General features: G+C 39.1%; 1 protein-coding gene across 2 annotated transcripts; it reads left to right on the forward strand.

The window, feature by feature from the left end:
• Positions 1-441: 441 nt before the first annotated feature.
• Positions 442-20309, forward strand: SERPINB12 (serpin family B member 12). 2 transcript variants are annotated; one of them, XM_043986558.1, is made up of 7 exons: positions 442-624; positions 5469-5588; positions 6913-7056; positions 9191-9308; positions 15791-15933; positions 17257-17424; positions 19007-20309. In XM_043986558.1, exons 1-7 carry the CDS (start codon positions 457-459, stop codon positions 19409-19411), a joined length of 1266 nt encoding a protein of 421 aa, XP_043842493.1. In that variant the 5' UTR covers positions 442-456; the 3' UTR covers positions 19412-20309. The 2 variants fall into 2 exon arrangements, with proteins under 2 accessions (XP_043842493.1, XP_043842500.1); XM_043986565.1 differs by having other exon boundaries at positions 457-624; positions 5469-5566; positions 6930-7056.
• Positions 20310-20905: the final 596 nt, after the last annotated feature.

The following is a 20905-nucleotide window of genomic DNA, read 5'->3' on the forward strand; positions in this document are numbered from 1 at the left end:
TCTCATCTCCCCCATGAGACTGTACACTCATTGTGGGCTTAGATTATGGTTTGTTTTGTTTTAATTGCATCTTCAGGGGATAGGGCAAGGTATGTAGGCAGTAGGGTCTTACTGTACATTTGACAAAACTGAATTTAAATGGGCAGTACATTTAGATGGAACTAGGCACGGCATCGTGAGGAGGGGAAAATAGAGAAGGAAGCTTTTCTTGGCCACTGTCTAGGGGGGGCATTTAGTTGGGGAAAAGAGCAATGATTCCCTTCAGTTCCTATGGAGAAAGGAGACTCCTGAGAGCATTTCATCAGCAGTGGAGGAGACAAGGATCAGGAGGATTACAAACTTCACATTTCACATTTTCAAATCTTAATGAATAAGTGCTCATAAAAATATGCTTCAGAGTGACACATTTATTCCAAGAATTCTTTTTTTTTTTTTTAGGTTACCCTCAGCTTCACAATGGACTCCCTCGTGACAGCCAATACCAAGTTTTGCTTGGACCTTTTCCAAGAGCTAAGTAAAAGTGACGAACCGGCAAACATCTTCATCTGTCCTCTGAGCATTTCAGTTGCCTTTGGCATGATCAGCCTAGGGGCTAAAAGTTCTACTGCAGATCAGATCAATGAAGTAAGTTCTTGTTACCATGTTTTCCATACCTCTGTGCTCATTGCAAGTACTCATCCAAAGTTATTCTCTGAGTGGCTAGGTGGTACAGTGGATTAAGCACTGGACGTAGTCAGGATTTGGCCTCAGACTATCTGTGTGACCCTGGACAAATCACTTAACCTCTGCCTCCCTGGGTTTCCACAATCATAAAACAAAGATTATAAGAGCATCTATTTCCCAGGGTTGTTATGCAGATCAAATGAGATAATATTTGCAAAGTGCTTAGCACAGTTCCTGGTACAGAGTAAGTACTTTATAAATGTTTTCCTTTTTCCAGTCTAAATAAGAGCCCAGCTTTAAGAACTAGAATCCTGGGGGCAGTAGGTGGCGCAGTGGATAAAGCACCAGCCCTGGATTCAGGAGGACCTGAGTTCAAATCCAGCCTTAGATACCTGACACTTACTAGCTGTGTGACCTTGGTTAAGTCACTTAATCCTCACTGCCCTACAAAAAAAACCAAAACAAAACAAAGCAAAAAAAAAAACCCAAACCAAAAAACCCCCACTAGAATCCTTCACTTTGGCCAGGCACTGACCTCACTATCTCATACTCCTTCCTTCTGTACCTTGTTCATAGTGCCCCTGCCTACAATGCCCTTCCTTCTTCTCCTTCGACCTAAATCCTTGAAGCACCACCTGTATTTCTACCTCTTCCACCAAACCTCCTTCTCCAGCTCTGTCAGGCCATGGTGATCTGTCCCTTCTCTGAATTCCCAGGAGTGGCACTGATGGTCTATATCATTCATGTGGTGCCAATGATATCTTGCTTGGCATTTCACATTATTTTTCTGTTTGTGTATTTTGTAGAATCATAGACTTTTAGAACTAGAAAGGGCCCAGGCCAAACTTATCATCTATAGATGAGGCTGACAAGTCAAGACCAAGGTCATACAGATGGTTTGTACATGGGCTGAGACTAGAACCTTAGGTTTCTTGTCTTGCACTTTAGTGTTTTTTACACTCTCTCTTCAACTGTATAGTTAGCTCTTTGAAGGCAGCACCTTAGGGCTAAATAATAATAATATGTTGCATTTAGGTAGTGCTTAACATCCATTATTTCATTTGATTCTCACAATAATCCTTTGAGGAAAGTGCACAAGTATTATTATCTCCATTTTATAGATGAGGAAATTAGGTTCATGGAATTTAAGAGATTTGCCAGAGGCCTCACAACTCCTAAGTATCAAAGTGAGGACTCAAACCCAGGGCTTTTTTTTTTTTTTTAATTTAAGGAAGGTATTAGGAGGAAGGAAGTCAGGAAGAAGGAGAGCAAGAGGAAGGATACTCACATTCACATAGGTAGTATTTATAAAGTACATTACAAGATGCCATTTGATCCTTGCAATAACTCAATCTCCAAAAGTTTACCATTATGTACATAGTTGTCACTCAGTGGTTTTGTAGAGTCAAACTAACTAGACCAGAAAACACTCTATATATGTCAGTGTTGCTAAGGTAAGCTGACTTGCAAGTCAGTCAATGAGCATTTATTAAACATTCACTCTGTTCTTAGGTACTGTTTTTTATTTACATACTGGGGCTCTTTTTTGTTGTTTTTTGGTGGGGCAATGAGGGTTGAGTGACTTGCCCAAGGTCACACAGCTAGTAAGTGTCAAGTGTCTGAGGCTGGATTTGAATTCAGGTCCTCCTGAATCCAGGGCTGGTGCTTTATCCACTGCACCACCTAGCTGTCCCCATGGGGCTCTTTTTGAAATGTGTTATTAATATCTTTTGTTTTTACTTCAGCTGATAATGCATATAATATTCTTCCAGATTAGTAGTATCTTACCTCTCTGCTCTGAGGAAGAGGAAGTATGTTTCATTTTCTGTTTTTTTTGGAACTATTATTAGTTTTTCTTTTTTCCTTCCCTCTCTCCCATCTTCTCTTTCTTTCCTTTTCCTTCCTTCCCTTCCTTCCTTCCTTTTCTTTTCTTCTCTTTCTTCCATCCCTCTTTTGGTGAAGTAGACTTGTGATTTTATGGGTATAGGAATATCTTTCTACTAATGTAGGTAAGGCCCTTACACTGCAACTTACAGTCTTTTTTTGTGTGTGTGTGAGGCAATTGGGGTTAAGTGACTTGCCCAGGGTCACACAGCTAATAAGTGTTAAGTGTCTGAGGCCGGATCCAAACTCTGGTCCTCCTGAATCCAGGGCCAGTGCTCTATCCACTGCGCCACCTAGCTGCCCTGCAACTTACAGTCTTAACAAGAGTTGAGATGTCAAGTGATTTTCCCAGGTTCACGTGGCTTATATATGTCAGAGGAGGATCTTGAACTCAGGTCTCCTTGACTCGGAGCCTGGGTTTCCATCTACTATTCTACAATACCTTCTGTTTCTTATTCTAGTGACTTGGTATTGACTATAGAATTGATTGATCATTCACCAGGAATTCATTAAGCACTTATATGCCAGGCATTGTGTTAGGTGCTGGGTATGTGAAGACTTCCTGCCCTTAAGGGAGCTTATGTTCAAATGGGAGAGACAATGTAAAACATGTAGAGACAAATACAAAAACACATACAAAACAAATGCAAGGTAATCTTGGAGGGGAAGTCAGGTCTTCCTGTCTCTAGGGGCAGTGTTCTACCTACTGCACCCCCTCATTGCTGCCTCAATCTTAGAGTGGTGCCCTTTCATAAGGTCCTACATAATACTGTGTTTGCTTGCTGCAAAAGATCATTATAGGAAACACACCTACTTTCAGAGCAGACTTTGAATCACAGTCTGAATTGTAGAATGTTAAAAGCTGGAATAGATTTGAGAGAACAACCCTCTAGCCTAATCCCCTAATCTGACAGACAAGGATACTAAAGCCTGGAGGGAGGGAAGGGAAGAAGGGGCTGTCACAGCTGTCACAGAGTAGAAATATGACCTCACTCTTCTCACACCTATTCTAGGGCTTCTTTCTCCAACCTTTAATTTCTCTGTCTTTTGACAGCATCTATAATGGATAATCAATAAATAAATGGAGTTTTCTGCCCAGATTTTTTTTTTTAAATGTTCACTTCTTAATGGAATGAGTTTAGGGCTAGAGAAAGCTACAGAATTCATACTAATTCTCAAGAGAATATAAGCCTCTTGAAGGCAGGACTGTTTCATTTTCATCTGTGTATTGCTATTGCCCAGCATATCCTGAGAGATTGATTACAAAAGGCTTTCTGAAGGACAGTATTACATTTTCCATAACATTTGTAACATTATGGCTATTTACTTAATAATCTGAACATTTGGAAAGGGCTTTAGAATCAGAAAACTAATGCTATGGGCATTTACCTAATTAAATCCTAAAATTTAAAAAGTGCATCAGAACCAGAAAACCTGGGTATAAGCAACAGCTCTGTCAGTTCCTTTGTTTATGATCTTGGGAAAATCATTTAACAACTTCTATTAATAGAGGCGTAGGGTCCAGCATGAAGAAGATAACAGGCCTGCTATCTTTTGCCATGATCTAGCTACATCCAGACTCTTGTGTTCTCTTCTGTGCAAGGATATTAAGAAATTGGAATGCTCCCAGAAGACAGAAGCAATGTTGGTGAGAGGGCTGGAAACTACTCTTAATAAGGATAGATTTATGTTTCACCATGGAGAAGACTCAGAGAGGCTATGACTATCTTCAAATATTTAAAGAGCTGACATAGAAAAAGCAGAATTAGATTTGTTCTGGTTGGGTCCAGAGGGCAGAATGAGGAAGAATATGGGAAGTTACACAGTGGCAGATTTGGCCTTCTATTTAGGGGAATATTTCGTAATAATTAGAGCAACTCACGAGTGTATAGATTGCTTCACAAAGTGGTGGGTTTTACATCCCTGGAGGTCCTCAAGGGAAGGTTGGATGATCAAGTGGGAACATTGAATAAGGGATTGATCATATTCAAGGTTGGGTTGGAAGGGATTATTACCTTTGAGGTCTTTTCCAACTCTTAAGTTCTGTGAAAGTGTCTTCATTCACATTGCCTCCTTTGATTTTACTAGACTTTTAGCTCCTTAAAGTGGGGCACTGTTTCCAGGCTGCAGTATCCCAAGCGTAAGAAGTCCCAGGTGGTATGATTTAAAGAGAATCAGGTTCTTCCCTCACCCGTCCTGTTTCCTGGTCCTAGATGACCCCAGACCAACTTGCCAATCAACCAGCTTTGTGTGTTGTGGTTGTTAGCTCCGAGGAGCCTGTGCCCCTCCCCCACCTGGTTCTCAGTAGGGGTGTAAAATCCAAGTTCTGCCTTAGCACCAGCATAGACCCCTATAGTCTCTCCCCTGCCCAGGGCTCAGCCCACTCACCAGACTGTGAGCTTAGTTCCAGATGACACTGGTGCTTCAGCTGATTCAGAGGCTCTGGGGGTCTGCTTCTCTGGTGAGGACTTCCTGAGACTGGATCTGTGTCAGGGTGACTGTGGGGTTGGGCCCAACTCCTGTATCTGCACAGCAGCTCCCTCCTTCTGACCTTCAAAGCTGTTCTTGGTTAGAAGATGATTTCAGCACATTCTTCTGTGAGTTTTGCTGCTCCAGGCATTTTCCTATAACCTTATTTGGATATTTTTTGGAGTGATTGTGTCAAGAGTTCGAGAGCTCACTCGCCTCCTTTGATTTTAATAACAACCCTGAAAAAGTTGGGGGAAGTGAGGGAAGATAGAGATAGAGTTCTTAATTTATAGCCAAGGGAATCAAATTTTCAAGAGTTTAAAAGACTTTCCTAAAGTGATGGACTATTAAGGGATAGATCCATTATTAGAACTGAAGACTTCTGGCTCTTGGTCTAGGTGGTTTTGTTTTTTTGTTTTTAATTACATTATATCCACACTCCCATTCTGCAGGTGCTACACTTCAATGAAGTTTCACAAAGAGAAAGCACAGAGACTGACATTTCTTCAAAAGGGTCAAGTAAAGAAACCCAAGGGGACCAGCAAGAGATGTCAAAACTTCCAAATCAACAGGTATCTATCTTATCATAATAAACTGATCTCCCTTCTTAATAAAGATGGTCATCTGCTTGCTCTTTGGGTTTTCTTGGAAGATAAAAGCTCAGGATTGCATTAGGCTCTATGCATCTTTAAAAAACCCAACCAACCATCCCAACAACAACAACAAAATGAGACCTAAAATATCTCTATGATTTATCTCACCTACCAGTTCCTGGGTTAGTGGATTTGGTTTTTTTTTTTTTTTTTGAAACTGCATGGTGTGGGGACCAATTTTTAATTGGGGAGTGCTAGCTAAGCGGCTCGCCGCAATACTGGGGCAAGGAAGGAGACTGGCAGCCTCCCTCAAAACAGAACAAGATTTTTACAAGAACGAACTTAAAAACAAAACACAAACAGGATCAGTAGGATCAAAGGAAAGGAAATAAAATGGGGAAAGGGAAATTATAATACCTGAAAAAATACCACCGCCCAGGAATCAGCTGAAAATATGCAGCAGAAAGCCTGTCGCTTTCCAGCTTCCACCTCAAATGCCCAATTTTTCTCTTCCAAACCTAGAAACACCCCACACAGCCCCAGCCAATGGGATGGCTGCTCTGACAGTCACATGACTGCCCTCAGTAGGCTTCCAATCATTATAATTTTGCCAGGCCCATGTAGGCGTCGGTGAGTGGTGATGACGTGAGGTGCCAGAGCCCTGGCAATGGCTACAACCAGTGGGTAGAGCACCGTGCGGTTTGCAAAACCCCAGACCAGTGTTCGCCGAGGCATAAAAACCTCAAATAACAATTAATTCTTTACAATGGAGAATAGCTAGTTGCTAAAAAGGTGGGAATTGTTCCTTTACTAGGAGTTCTAAGGGTGATATTAGTCTAGATGAGGCTGTGACTTAGGACAGGGTAGGCTCAAGAAATATCCATAGTAACTTTCACCCAATAAATGCAAAGAATTTTTCTTTGTCCTATATCAGAAATGTGGCTGCTACAGTAATTCTCTTGGGACCATCTTGTAGAATTCATGAGAGGATGGACAATGAGTTCCTGTCATGATCCTGAAATCCAGATAAGGGGGTTATATGAAGTTGGGCAATATTTTATAGTGTTCCTTTTAAGGGAAATACAGTAGGATTGAAAGAAGATGCCATTTATGGATATCCCTTTAAAGTATTCATTGTGACTTAAGTATTCCATGCTGTAATTAAAAATTTAAAATTACATACAAATACTGTCATACTTTTATGAAATTAGCTGGAAAATGACAATTAGGTGCCTGATAAGAAAGTGTGTTGGCAAAGGACAGAATAATGATACTTTACCCAATTTTATTATGTCCTATCAAGAATACAAAGTCCTTGAGTGATGGCTGTCGAGATTCTGACTCCTGCTTTGGGAAGCTGCTCAAGAAGTTGGACAGGATAAAATCTGATTATACTCTGAGTATGGCCAATAGGCTGTATGGAGAGCAGGAATTTCCAATCTGTGCTGTAAGTAAAACACAGCTATTAAGTTCTTAAGTTCTTCTCCTTCCAGGGCAGTGTTTCTCAATGCCCCTCTTGAGTTATGCAACAAACAGATGGACAAAAGAGTGTGGTAGAGATGATGACTGGTAACCATCCATCTGTGCTTGTGTGTCTGAACATTGCACTATGATTGCCTTTCCCACACAGTGGGCTGCTTCTTGTAGCTCTGGCTTTCTGCCTACAGCTCTGTTCCTAAGAATCATGTGCTCCTCTTGCTAGTTCTGAGAAAGGTACGATAATTGCTGCGTACTAGGTCATTCATGTCCAACCCTAGTTGTCCACAACTAACTCTGCTGTCTCATTGAAATAGCTCCAATTTATGCTCTAGTAAGTCATTGAGTATTTCTTCTGCTCATTATTTTATTTCTAATGGTGTAACCATCTAGAATGAGTTGTGGTTCTATGGGCTGCATGGTCCACTCTGAGGCTTTCCTGCACTGTGGGAGAGGGGGAAAGGCTTCAGTCAAGATGTCTGGGCATCATCCGTCTTGTCTATAGGGTGAAGATGGGGGCCAGCACAGGAAGCAAAGGTCAGTGACCAGAGTTATAGTTCTTAGAACTAAAAGGATAGGGGGCAGCTAGGTGGCGCAGTGGATAAAGCACCAACTCTGGATTCAGGAGGGCCTGAGTTCAAATCTGGTCTCAAACACTTGATACTTACTAGCTGTGTGACCCTGGGCAAGTCACTTAACCCTCATTGCCCTACCAAAAAAAGAAAAAAGAAAAAAAAAGAACTAAAAAGATAAAAGAATAATGATGTTTGCAACAAAGGTCAAAGTCAGTAGCTGGGATTGCCAATTACAGAACTTCAAGGGCCAGCGGTAGTAGTATTTTATATATCTATATATCTGAAGAGGGAGCCAGGTAAAAAGTTTAACAAGAATATAAACAAGGGAGAGGGTGTGTGTGTGTGTGTGTGTGTGTGTGTGTGTGTGTGTGTGTGTGTGTGTGTGTGTGTGTGTGTGTGTTAAACAGGACATAAGGCTTGAGGTTGAGGAAACACAGTATTGGTTCTGAATCAGTAAGGAATAAAGTATTGGGTTAGACCAGAAGCATTCCAATTTGCCATACTCATCATTCTACAGCCTTACTCAGTCCTGGTCTCACCTTGGCAACTATCTTCATGAGAAATAATGGATTCTATGTAGTGGTAGACCCCACCAGGATTCCATTTGCTTCAATTTCAACTGATGGTAAACTATTTTAAACATAAAGAGAGGTAATATAGTATAGTAGATATGATACTAGAATTGGAATGAGGAAGACCTGGGTTCAAATCCCAACTCAGATACTTACCAGTTCTGTGACACTAGTCAAGTCACTTAACTTCTCTGGGCCTTGTTCTTCATCTGGGAGATGAAATATTGGATTATATGACTTCTAATGTTCCTTACAGATTTAAACCAATGATCCTATGATAAAGCCTTACACAGCATGAACAAGTCTTAGAACAGGGAAGTATACTTTTTGCTATTCAGGGGTGCCACAATTCTTAGCAATCAAAATTAAATTTATGTAATACTAAAATGCAATAGAGTTGGAAAGGGCTGACATTCCGAGATATTTCCTAGTTTAGAACAGAATCAAACCTCCATATTACAAATGAAATGAGATTTTGTGTACTGGGTTTTGACTATCCAGTGGTGGTAGTAGTAGTAGTAGTAGTAGTAGTGGTGGTGGTGGTGGTGGTGGTGGTGGTGGCGGCAGTAGTAGTAGTGGTAGTGGTAGTATAGTAGTTGTAGTAGTAGTGATAATAATAAGAACAACAATATTAATAAAAATGATGATGATGTAGACTATGTCACTTAAAAATATTTAGTTTGTATACAGGCCATAAATGGAACATAGAATTATAAGAATATTGGTTTGAAAAGGAATGTATCATTCTAAATTTGCCCTAATTCATGACCATGTTAAGTCATTGCAATTGCTCAGAGTCCTATCTGATTTAGATAGGGAGAAATGGAAACATCCATTTCTTCTATAGTCAATGACTATGGATGTTTTCTGAGATTGATTTACTTCTACTTTTGGGTTACTTAGCTGGCAATTTAGTAACTGCATATAATTTTATTGTAACAATTCTCTAATCTAACAGGCATATTCAGATAAGGTGACGGAATTCTACCATACAACCATAGAGAGCGTGGATTTCCGAAAAGACTCAGAAAAATCCAGACAACAGATTAATTTCTGGGTTGAATGTCAAACTCAAGGTAAGAAAGCAGGAGTAACAGTATGAGTTGGAAAGCTAAAGGTTTTCAAATTTTCATGTTTATCACAAGATTTAGAGCTAGAAGGTAATCTTAGCATCCATCTACTTCAACCTCTTTGTTTTAAAGAGAATAAGTGATTACTAAGTCACAAGGGAGTAAATAATAACAGTAATGACAATAAAAACTGACATGCAAATGGTACTTCATGGTTTGAAAAGCCTTCTACATAATTATCTCCCTGATCCTCACAACTACCCTATGAGGTTAGTGCTATAGCTATTATCATTCTTATTTTACAAGTGAGAAGACAGGTTGATCAGAGAAGTGAAGTGTCTTGCCTACAGTCACATAAAAAGTGTCAGAGCTGGGATTCCAATGCAGTTCCTGGGACTCCAGAACCAATTCTCTGCCTGCGACATCACAATGCCAACCACCCAGTGAGTGGGTTCTAAGTGTTTGGTGATGCTTAAAGAAAGATTATTTTGCTAGTGCCAAAATGGTTGGCAACAGAACCTAGATGTTTCTCTTTAAAATTATTATTTTTATATTGAGGAAAATATTGTCAACATGACAAAGGAGAACACTAGCAAGAAATTCAGAATTTCCATTTCTGTTAAATATAAAGCAGCTACTACACAGAATTTAAGTTTTGCAGAGATATAGGTTTATTTTTTTTTAGGGGGGGTGAGGCAATTGGGGTTAAGTGACTTGCCCACAGTCACACAGCTAGTAAGTGTTATGTGTCTGAGTCTGCTTTTGAACTCAAGTCCTCCTGAATCCAGGGCCAGTGCTCTATCCACTGCGCCACCTAGCTGCCCCTTTAAAATTTTTTTTTTTTTTTTAGAGATATACATTTGCCAAAATAAAACTGAAGCAATAAAGGTCAATTTTCCTTATGCTTTCTTTCAACATTGCATATTTTATCCTGAGTGAAGAGGGCTACAGGAGGGAGTGGAGAAAGATGGGGATTTGAATGCAGTGTCAAAAGAATGTTTTCAGGAATTGAAAAAGGGAAGCCACATCAATATACATCACCCTTTAAAAAACAACCAGTCCTTGATTTTGAAGAGGCAGCAAAACAGCTCATTAAAAACGGGACCTCTCCCTTTCTTGGCATAGCTTTGACTGTGATTAGGTCACTAGTGGGTGGGATCAAAATACTTTGAATTTTGACATGTCTAAATTAAGAAGTCACTGGACAGGACCTTCTAGGGATGAGGTCTCAACAAGTGGCCATTCAACTCCAATCACATTTAAATACAGGTTCTAGGTTGCTCACCTACAGCCTAGAATGCAAATCACATTTTCCTCAGGGTTAATTACTGTGATTTTGTGGGCCATGTCCCTCCCCATGAAGTTACTCCCCTTTCCCCTTGATCCTCTTTCCAACTTTATTTCCCCTCTTATAATTATGTACTCTTATTTCCTAATAAGCAGGTTACCGATTATCATGGTTAGAAGGGAACTTAGAAGTAATTGGTCTCAACCCTTTCATTTTATAGATGAGCAAAATGAACCCCAGAGTGTGAAAATGATTTGCCAAAGGTCACACCAAACCCCAGGCCTTCCTATTCTAAGATAGTATTCTTCCCACTAGTTCCACTATCACATCTGAGAATAAGATGCTGCCTTTGTGATATACTCATAATACGTTTGTATTTAAGTTTGTAGAATAAAAAGGTTAACTCTGTGGTGACTGTTGGGTCTGATGTGTGAATGTGTATGTTTGTGTTAATATGTTTATTTTCTTCATTTTTCTTTTAAAAAATATTTTATTTAGAATTTTTTCCACAATCACATATAAAAACAATTTTTAACACATTTTTCAAACTTTGTGTTCCAAATTCTCTTCCTTCCTCCCTGCCCTACCCTGAAGGCAAGCAATTTGGGGCAGCTAGGTGGTGCAGTGGATACAGCACCAGCCCTGGGGACAAGAGGACCTGAGTTCAAATCTGGCCTCAGACACTTGACACTTACTAGCTGTGTGACCCTGGGCAAGTCGCTTAACCCCAATTGCCCACCCCCCCCCAAAAGAAGTCAAGCAATTCAATATAGGTTATACAATTGTAGTCATGCGAAACATTTCCATATTAGTTAAATTGTGAAAGAAAACAGACCAAAAAATCCTCAAGAAAAATACCATCAGTTGTTTTTCTGGGGATGGATAGCATTTTTCATCATAAGTCCTTCAGAATTGTCTTGGATCACTGTATTGCTGAGAATAATTATGTCAATCACGCTAATCATCTTACGATATTGCTGTTACTTTGTACACAGTACATTTTACTTTGCATCAGCTCATGTAAGTCTTTCAAGATTTTTCTGAGTGCACCCTGCTCATCATTTCTTTCTTTCTTTTTTTAATTAAATTTTTTTTTTGGTGGGGGCAATGTGGGTTAAGTGACTTGGCCAGGGTCACACAGCTAATAAGTTCATCATTTCTTATAGCATAATAGTTTTCCATCATAATCATATACCACAATTTGTTCAGTCATTCCCCAATTGATGGGCATTCTCTCAATTTACAATTCTTTGCCACCAGAAAAGAGCTGCCATAAATATTTTTGTACATATAGGTCCTTTAGCTTTTTTTATCTCTTTTTGGATAGTGATCTAGTAGTGGCATTGCTAGGTCAGAGTATGCATGGTTTTATAACCCTTTGGCTATAGTTCCGAATTGTTCTACAGAATGTTTCTATTTTCTTCATTTTTCAATGAACATTTATTTTCTTTTAAACCTCACAAATTAAGAAGAAAAACAAAAATCCCTGTAACAAAAGGTATGACCAAACAAGATAAACTCCTACACTGTTCCTATCCAAAAGTATATTTCTGATTCTCTATCCTAAGTCACTTCTCTGTCAGAAGGTAGGTAACATGTTTCATCTATAAGTCCTCTGGAATCATGGTTGGTCATCTAATTGATCTGAATTCTTAGGTCTCTCAAAGATGTCTTTTCTGATGTGTCTGTTTTGTATAAATGTTCTTCTGGTTCTGCCCACTTCCCTCTGCATTATCATTGGTTTTTAAAAGAAACCAAATTGATCTCTAGAGCCAATTTCTAGTCCTAGCTAATTCTTCTGCCAGCCAATTATACAATCTTGGGTAAGTTGCTGAAGCTTTTAGACTTCATTGACTTCATCTATGAAACAAGAGAGTTGAACTTAATGATTGATGAATATGCCTTCTGAATCTACCATTCTATGGTTCTGAACATTATATATCCTCCTCTCTTCCCCCTTCTCCTCCCAACACAGAAAACTAGTTGTTTGGTAGAGGTTTGAGAATCCATGGCATTTTATGGTGAAAAGGTACATGGTCCAGGTTGGCTCCTTGCTCATGCCACTAGCCAGTTTGGATAGCATTCTAACCACATTTGTGTCCTAGGGCTAAGAGAATCAATATGTTAGCAACCCCTCTAACTGACCATCAGGTTACTTGATGGAATTTCTAATAATGGAGCTACGCACATTGTCTTTGATTTATCCACAAGGATTTACTGAGTTCCTGATATACATACATACAAACATACATAGACACACATGTATATGTATCTGTCACTGCTCTAGGCTATGTGTGGGATACAAGGATGTTTAAGGCATCCAGAGAACTTATTTGTTGGGGAGATAGTTGGGAAATAGGACATATGTATATATAGTATGATAGGATTTAGAGGTGGAAGAGATTACAGAGGCCATCTAATCCACCTGCTTATTTAGAAATGAAGAAACCAAGGCTTTGGAAAGGTTAAGAGACATGAAAGAGTTCTCACAAATAATAAGTACCAGAGCTGAAATAGAAGGACAGGTCCTTTGAGTCCAAAGTCAGGGCTCTTTTGATGTGAACATGTTGCCTCTTTTAAATTAAAAGGTCAGTGGTGATACAAGGCAGAGTATTCCAAGAATCAATTAAATGCTAATAATCATGGCTACAGGGGAGACATTATATTTTCTGAGTTCAAGTCATTTGACCCAGATAGTGCTGAAAGAACTGCAGATGTGATTTCTAAGCTACAGTTAGTAATCTTTGACAGATCATGGAGAATGGAAGGGACCAGATGCTGCAAGACCAAAGAGACAAATGTGGGCTAGGCAAACAATGAGCTTGACTTCAAAACCTGGTAAAATTCTAGAGCCTACCATATTATTAAAAGTAGAGTTAGTGAGCATTTGGAAAAAGAAGTGGTGATCACAAAACAAAAAACAGACCCCAAAAGCCTTCTCAAGAACAAGTCATGCCAGATGAATATCATCTCTTTTTTTGATAGTTACAAGGCTGGTCTGTCATGGGCATTGCTATAGTTGACCTATAATTAAACAACATATGACAAAAGTCTCTTCTACAATCTTTGTGGATGAAACAGAGAAATGTGGACCAGACAATAGTACAGTAAGGTAGAATCAGACTGTTGAATGGCAAGATCCAAAGAGTAGTTGATGTAAGTTAATGTCAGCTTGGAGTAGGGTCTCTAGTTTAGTGCCTTAGGGATCTACCCTTGGATCTTTATTGTCCCATTTATATTTATTTAGTCATATTTATTGTATTAGTTATATTTATATGTGTTAATTATGTTTATTATATTCATTATATTTATTATTTCCATAATATTTATTATTGTCTTAAAGGCATAGGTAGCATGCTTATCAAATTTGCAGCACTGGTAGAGGAATTTGACACAAAGCTAGGAGGGGGAGCTAAGATATTCGATGAGAATCAGGACTCAAAAGATCTCAACAAGCCAGAACTCTGAGTTCAATATAACGAAATAAAGTTGAATAGGAATAAATGCAAAGTTCTTTGCCAGAATTAAAAAAAAAATTGAACATGTATTGGATGAGACAATCATAGTAAGAAATTAGCTCATGTGAATTGGGGTTAAGTGACCTGCCCAGGGTCACACAGCTAGTAAGTGTCTGAGGCTGGATTTGAACTCAGATCCTCCTGAATCCAGGGCCAGTGCTCTATCCACTGTGCCACCTAGCTGCCCCATGAGACTAAAGTGTTTTGGTTGATCTGCAGCCTTAGTATGAGTCAACAATGTTGATTTGGAAGCCAAAACCCCCCCAGCAAATACTATCCTAGGCCACATTAAGACAGTCATAGGGTCTAGAACAAGGAAGGTGATAGCCCATTGTACTCGGTTCTACCATACCTTGTGTTCAGATCTGGATGACATCTTTTGGGAAAGAAATTGAGAAGCTATGTCCAGAAAATAGTCATCAGGATGGCAAAAGGACTGGAGAACCTGTTATAGAGAGACTGGTTGAAGAAAATGGGGTTGTTTTAGCTGGAGAAGAGAAGTCTTTGAAGGATCACGCTACCTGTCACCTATGGATTTAAAGGGCTGTCGTGTGGAGGGACTGACTGAATAAATGTTAGGTGTAAGCTGCAAAGAAGATTTCATCTTGATGTAAGGAAATCTTCTTAATAATTAGAGCCAAGGCAGAGTGACTTTGGCTGGCTTGGGAGGGAATAGGTTTTTGATCACTTGGTGATGAATGACTCCTTACTGGGTATGGTCTGGATTAAATAGCCTCTGATGCCCCTTCCAGATCCCATGATTCTGCGAAGTTGCTGTTTTATCTTTTTTTTTTTTTTAATTTTTTTGTTTTTGCAGGGCAATGAGGATTAAGTAACTTGCTCAGGGTCACACAGCTAGTAAGTGTCAAGTGTCTGAGTCTGAGGCCAGATTTGTTATGTCTTAAAGATATAACAGGGGCAGCTAGGTGGTGCAGTGGATAAAGCACTGGCCTTGGATTCAGGAGGACCTGAGTTCAAATCTGGCCTCAGACACTTGACACTTACTAGCTGTACGACCCTGGGCAAGTCACTTTACCCCAACTGCCTCACCAAAAAAAAAAAAGATCAAGCCTTAAGCACATTACAGAGAGGGGAAAGTGGCCCACTCAGTGTTCTGAGGCATACACTTTTCATGTGAACAATTAAAGCTGCTTAAAAAGTTAAAAACAAATAGATGGACAGACAAAAATCCATCATGAAACCTTAGCTTGTGATTGGTTGAAGCTGAGTACTAGACTCAGAGTAGGGACTCAGGCTCAAATCCCTCCTCAGACACTGGCTGTGTGACCCATGGAAAATCATTTAAGCTCTGAGTCTCAGTTTCCTCTTCTTTAAAATGGGAAACTTTAAGGTGCTAAAAATATCAGCTCATAATTTTTAACATAACTGCTGTATTTCATACTTGGGCAGCTAGGTGGTGCAGTGGATTAAGTGCTGGGCCTGGAGTTAGGAAGACTCGTCTTCCTGAGTTTAAATCTGGCCTCAGATACTCATTATTTCTGTGACCCTGGGCAAGTCACTTAACTCTATCTGTCTCAGTTTCCTCATCTGTAAAATGAACTGGAGAAGGAAGTGGCAAACCACTCCAGTAGCTTTGGGGTACCCAAAGACTTGGACGTGGATAAATGACTAAACAACAAAAAATTTCACACTCAAAATGTGTTCTGGGATGTTTCCTTCAGGTAAAATCAAGGACCTGTTTGAGAAAGACAACATCACTGATTCTACAGTTCTGGTGCTGGTGAATGCTGTCTACTTCAAGGCCAAATGGGAAAAAAGTTTTGACCATGAAAAAACAGAAGATTCACCTTTCTGGATAAATAAGGTAGCAAACTCTAAATACATGTTACTCAAAAGATACCAGTCATTATTTCAATTTTGAGAATAATATTAAACAGATACAGCATGGAATGGTGGCTAAAGATTCCACCTCAAAGCCAGGAAGAACTGGGATCAAGTTTTACCTTGTGTGTTTACATACTAGCTATGTGACCCTGGACAAGTCACTTAACTGGTATTCTGGGCCAAAGGTGTCAAACTCATACCTAGGGGCAGCAAAAGCAAGGCCAGAAACATTTCAGTGCTCAACAAAATAAATAAATATACAATGCAAAATAGATAATATTAATTTGTGGTTTTCTAAGTCAATAAGCAGTTGAAGGAGTTTTATATGCCCTGACTTAGGTAACTTTTTAAGAGTATAAATTGTAGAGAAAATGCTAACCTGTATTAGGAGAGGGATATTCCTCACATGTGAGTTCCTAGAGTCAATGAAATCACAGGTTCTGTCCTTATCCCTATGGTTAACCATATGCATTATGGCTTAACAGATAGAATGCTGAACTTGTGAGTGGGTTTAAGTCTTGTGTCTGACACTGTGTGATCATGACCATGACCATTTTGCCATTCTGAGAGTCAGGCAATTCCCTAAAATCTGTCTACTAAGTTGTGGTGTTTTGTGCTCTATATTAGTAAAAGGATTTTCTACATGGATGAGATAATACATCCTTGACCTATTCAACTATGGTTAAACATGTTTTCCATGTTCCCATAAGTGCAAATACCAAGAGCCATTAAATACCTTTTTTGTGCACTTAAAAAAAACAACTATTGACATTGGTAACTCAATGGAGAATGAAATATATAGAATATTGGTTTTACTTGTTTAATTTCCCATAGATTATTATTCTAAAAATTGGAGTAAGTGGGAAGAGTGGGATGCATCTTAATGTAATCCTAATCTGCCATTATTCTTAGCATCCCTTACTTTACTTTAATTAATTAATTAATTAATTTTTTTGGCGGGGCAATGGGGGTTAAGTGACTTGCCCAAGGTCACACAGCTAGTAAGTGTCAAGTGTCTGAGGCCACATTTGAACTCAGGAACTCCTGAATCCAGGGCCGGTGCTTTATCCACTGCGCCACCTAGCCGCCCCTCTTAGCATCCCTCACTAATGTTTAATATAATATGGTCACTTCCACATACTAGCCTGAATTCAGTGTAATTTAGATCTGTTAATCATTCTAACTTCAGCAAGGTTTTGAATTCCTGGGAAATGTGCCTCTTTTCCAGAAGCAGCCATAAGCAAGATTGAATGTCTGTGAGAAAGATTAGTTCCCTCTTAACCTTTATTGCCTTTGTTGACAGAATGAGCAGAAAAATGTGAAGATGATGAGGCAGCAGAATACATTTAGACTTGGTTACATAGAGGAATTAAAGACACAGATTCTTGAGATGACCTACATCAAGGGAAAACTCAGCATGTTTGTGCTGCTGCCCACTTTTCCTGCCGAGGACTCCACCGGACTGGAAGAGGTAAATTATTATTTTTGTCTCTCTGTTAGGAACCAATGAAATCATAGGCCACAGAAAAGCGAACAAATTAACTAAACACAGACTCTCATAAACAAGGGAGTTTGAGAGATGGAGCAATTAGAATGGTGAGTAGTCTTGAGTCTATGCCACAAGGGAGAGCAGTTGAAATAACTGGGGGAGAAAAGAAAACTCAGGAGGACATCATGATAGCTGCATTCAAGAATTTCAAAGACTGTCACGTGGAAAAAGGATTAAATTTGTTCTTGTTGGCTCTATAGGAAAGAACCAGTAGCAAAGAGTGGGAGTTGCAAAGAAGCAAATTTAGCTTAATATAAAGAAAAAAACTTGCTAACAATTAGAATTGTAAAAGTGGAATGGAATGATTGAAGACGTTACAGGAGTCTCTCCCTCCCTGTATGTAGGTGAAGCTGTTATTGTTTGTCCTTTGTTCTTGAAGAGGCCATGACATCGGGAGGTGATATCATGACTTGCACTGGATTGGATTTAAATCAGGGAGGGTGCGCAGTCACCAGTTTCACTCTCTTCTCCAGAGCCATCAGAGAGCCTTTCTCTCCCAGAGGTCTTTTTTTTTTTTTTCTTGAACAAAATTCTACCATTTTCCCTTTAATTTCTATCATTTTCTTGTGATATCCATTATAAATATCCCTTCTATATTTATGGACAGGAGTGGCACAAACAAAACAAAAAGATAACAATATGCTCTCCTGTTATACAAGACATTCATATATGAAATATTTCTTTTTCTTCAATAATCAGCTAGAAATGATTTCTAGAATTATGATCCTCAAGGATTCCATTTGTGTTCTTCTCAGAGGTCTTGAAGCAGAGGCCAGATGACCACTTATCAGGGACATGCAGTGGATATGCATTGGATTAGCTGGTCCCCTAGGTCTCTTCTAACTCCAAAATTCTGTGATTCTATGTATTATACATATGGAAGGGGTACCTGATGACTTTACTTCTGAAGTCCAACTGCACCTCAACTGTCAGAAATACTTTGAAGAACATTTGAGAACAAATAGCAAATAACAACAACAATCATTAAACATCTGTCCAGTAAATTATCAAAAGGACAAGAATCTGTTCAAACGAAATGGATCTTTCTCTTTTTCTCTTCTTCATAGCTAAAGGGAAAATTTGTATCTTCTCCAATCTTACCTCTTTCTATTACAGATCAATGGAAGGTGGATACCAAGTATAGAAAGGGCTTAGACCTTTGTCTCAGAGAAGCATGCTTCAGCTTCAACATTAGACTCACAAGAGAAATCTGTTTGGGGTATGAGTTTTTCAATGAAGCTATGGAGTTGCTTGGCAACCCAGACTACCAAGTGGATTAGACTCCAAAGACATAGCTAAAGGATCAGGTAGTGTGTCACTACTCCAACTGAGGACAGAAGTAGGATTACTTTTTAAGCCAGAAAGGGACTAACCTGGAAGAGTTTTAAAATGAAATATACTTGAAGGAAACCCAGGTAGTGCTCAGGAGCCATGGATGATGACCTCACTTTTGGGAAATAGACTTCTCATTACTAACACTGGTTATCCTTTTTTATCCTGGTAGCTTGAAAAGCAGATGACTTATGAGAAAATAACAGAATGGACCAGTCCTACTATTATGTGTGAAGAAAAGGTTGATGTCTCTTTCCCCCAATTCACCACGGAAAGCAACTTGGATCTCAAATTTATTCTCCAAAAAATGGGGATCATAGATGTCTTTGATGAAGCCAAGTGTGATCTTAGTGGGATGTCTTCAAGCTCCAACCTGTATTTGTCAACAGCTGTCCACAAGACATTTGTAGAGGTTAATGAGGATGGTGCCGAGGCAGCCGCTGCCACGGGAGCTGGAATTGCTACAAAGTCTGCAATACCTTTTGTGACATTTAATGCCAATCACCCATTTTTATTTTTCATCAGACACAACAAAACAAACACCATCCTTTTCTATGGCAAAGTCTCTTCTCCTTGAGAATGGATCTATTTCCTTTTCCTTTATGGAGCAGCAAGAAAAATGTAGCATAGCCTCCCTTCTGTAACATAGGTAATAGGGACCTGTATTAGAGCTTGTCCAATCAGTCACTTGTCCAATCCCACTAGCCCCAACCCCCAGGTATGAGCCACTGTCACTTCCTGTTCCTCTTCTGGGGGTTTACTCAACACAATAGTTAGCCAACACTATTTATCTCTTTGCTGACAGTTCCCCGGCCAGCCCCCAGGTCTACTTATCTTCACTGACCCCTGGATTTCCACATCAACAAAGTTCAGAAAAATGTTTATTTTCTTTCTTAATTTGTTTTTCTGTGTTACTAAAGAACCAAGCAAATCAGACTCTGTAGACTACTCAGGAAAAGGGCTGGTTCTATTAGAGAACAACCCAAGAAAAATAGAAGCTTGGGATTACAGTTAAAAGGGAAATGTTTCCCACAAGTTACACGCCTTTACAATAGAGATAACCACCCTGGGGGGGGAGGGGGACAGATATAAGGGTATATCTGCAGGGAAAATATACTGTATTTCTTTCTTACATCTTTGTGCTGCAGGGAAAATCACTCTCTACCATCTATCAATCCACAGGCAGTTATCATGTCAGACACTGTGCTAATTCATTTAATAAACATTTAAATGCCTACTATAAAAACTTAAAAAGTGCTCCAGCCTGCACAAACCCTAAAGTGGAAAAACAAACCTAAACACACCTAGGTTTACATTTACCAAAGGCTGAAAAACATATGTAGTTGTGAACCAGTTTAGACTTACTCTCTCCTTTGGGAACTGGAGTGTGTTAAATATGCATCCTCTTCAGAAAGATGAGGAAATTTCTCAGGACTTGAGTCATATAAAAATCATATTTTGTCCACCATAAATGCTGAGACATAAAATCCTCACATTTATATACTGATGAATTTGGGGGAGGGGGGATAGATAGTTAACCTTTCTGACCTTTCTTTTTTGCTAATATATCATCTGTATTGATTTAAAATGTTCCTTTTAAGTAAACAAAGGATATTTTGACTGCTCATTTAAACGTTCAAATCATGTTGTCAAGTAATGAAAAAAAAATTTTTTTTTACTGAATTAACAAAACAATAAAGATGTGAACTACAAACCATATAGCCTTTGCCTATGTTATTTAAATAGTTAAGGTAGGAAGAAAGGATATAAACATTTATTAAGTGCCTACTTTGTGCTAGGCATTATGTTAAATTCTTCACAAATATTACCTAATTTAATCTTTATAATAAGCCTGGGAGGCAGGTGCTATTATGATCACCATTTTACAATTGAGAAAATTGAGACAGACAGATGTTAAGTGATTTGCCCAGCGTCATAGAGCTAAGTATAAAAGGGTATTAAAAGAAAGGCTTCTACTTTGTGGAATTGCTGAGTTCAATCCCAAGTATCCCAGGGAAGCTGTGGTTACAGTTAAAGTTGTTACATTGTCAAAAGTTCAAAGAAAGGTTTC

Source organism: Dromiciops gliroides, chromosome 1 (assembly GCF_019393635.1).
Source record: "Dromiciops gliroides isolate mDroGli1 chromosome 1, mDroGli1.pri, whole genome shotgun sequence".
Taxonomy (NCBI): Eukaryota; Metazoa; Chordata; class Mammalia; order Microbiotheria; family Microbiotheriidae; genus Dromiciops; species Dromiciops gliroides.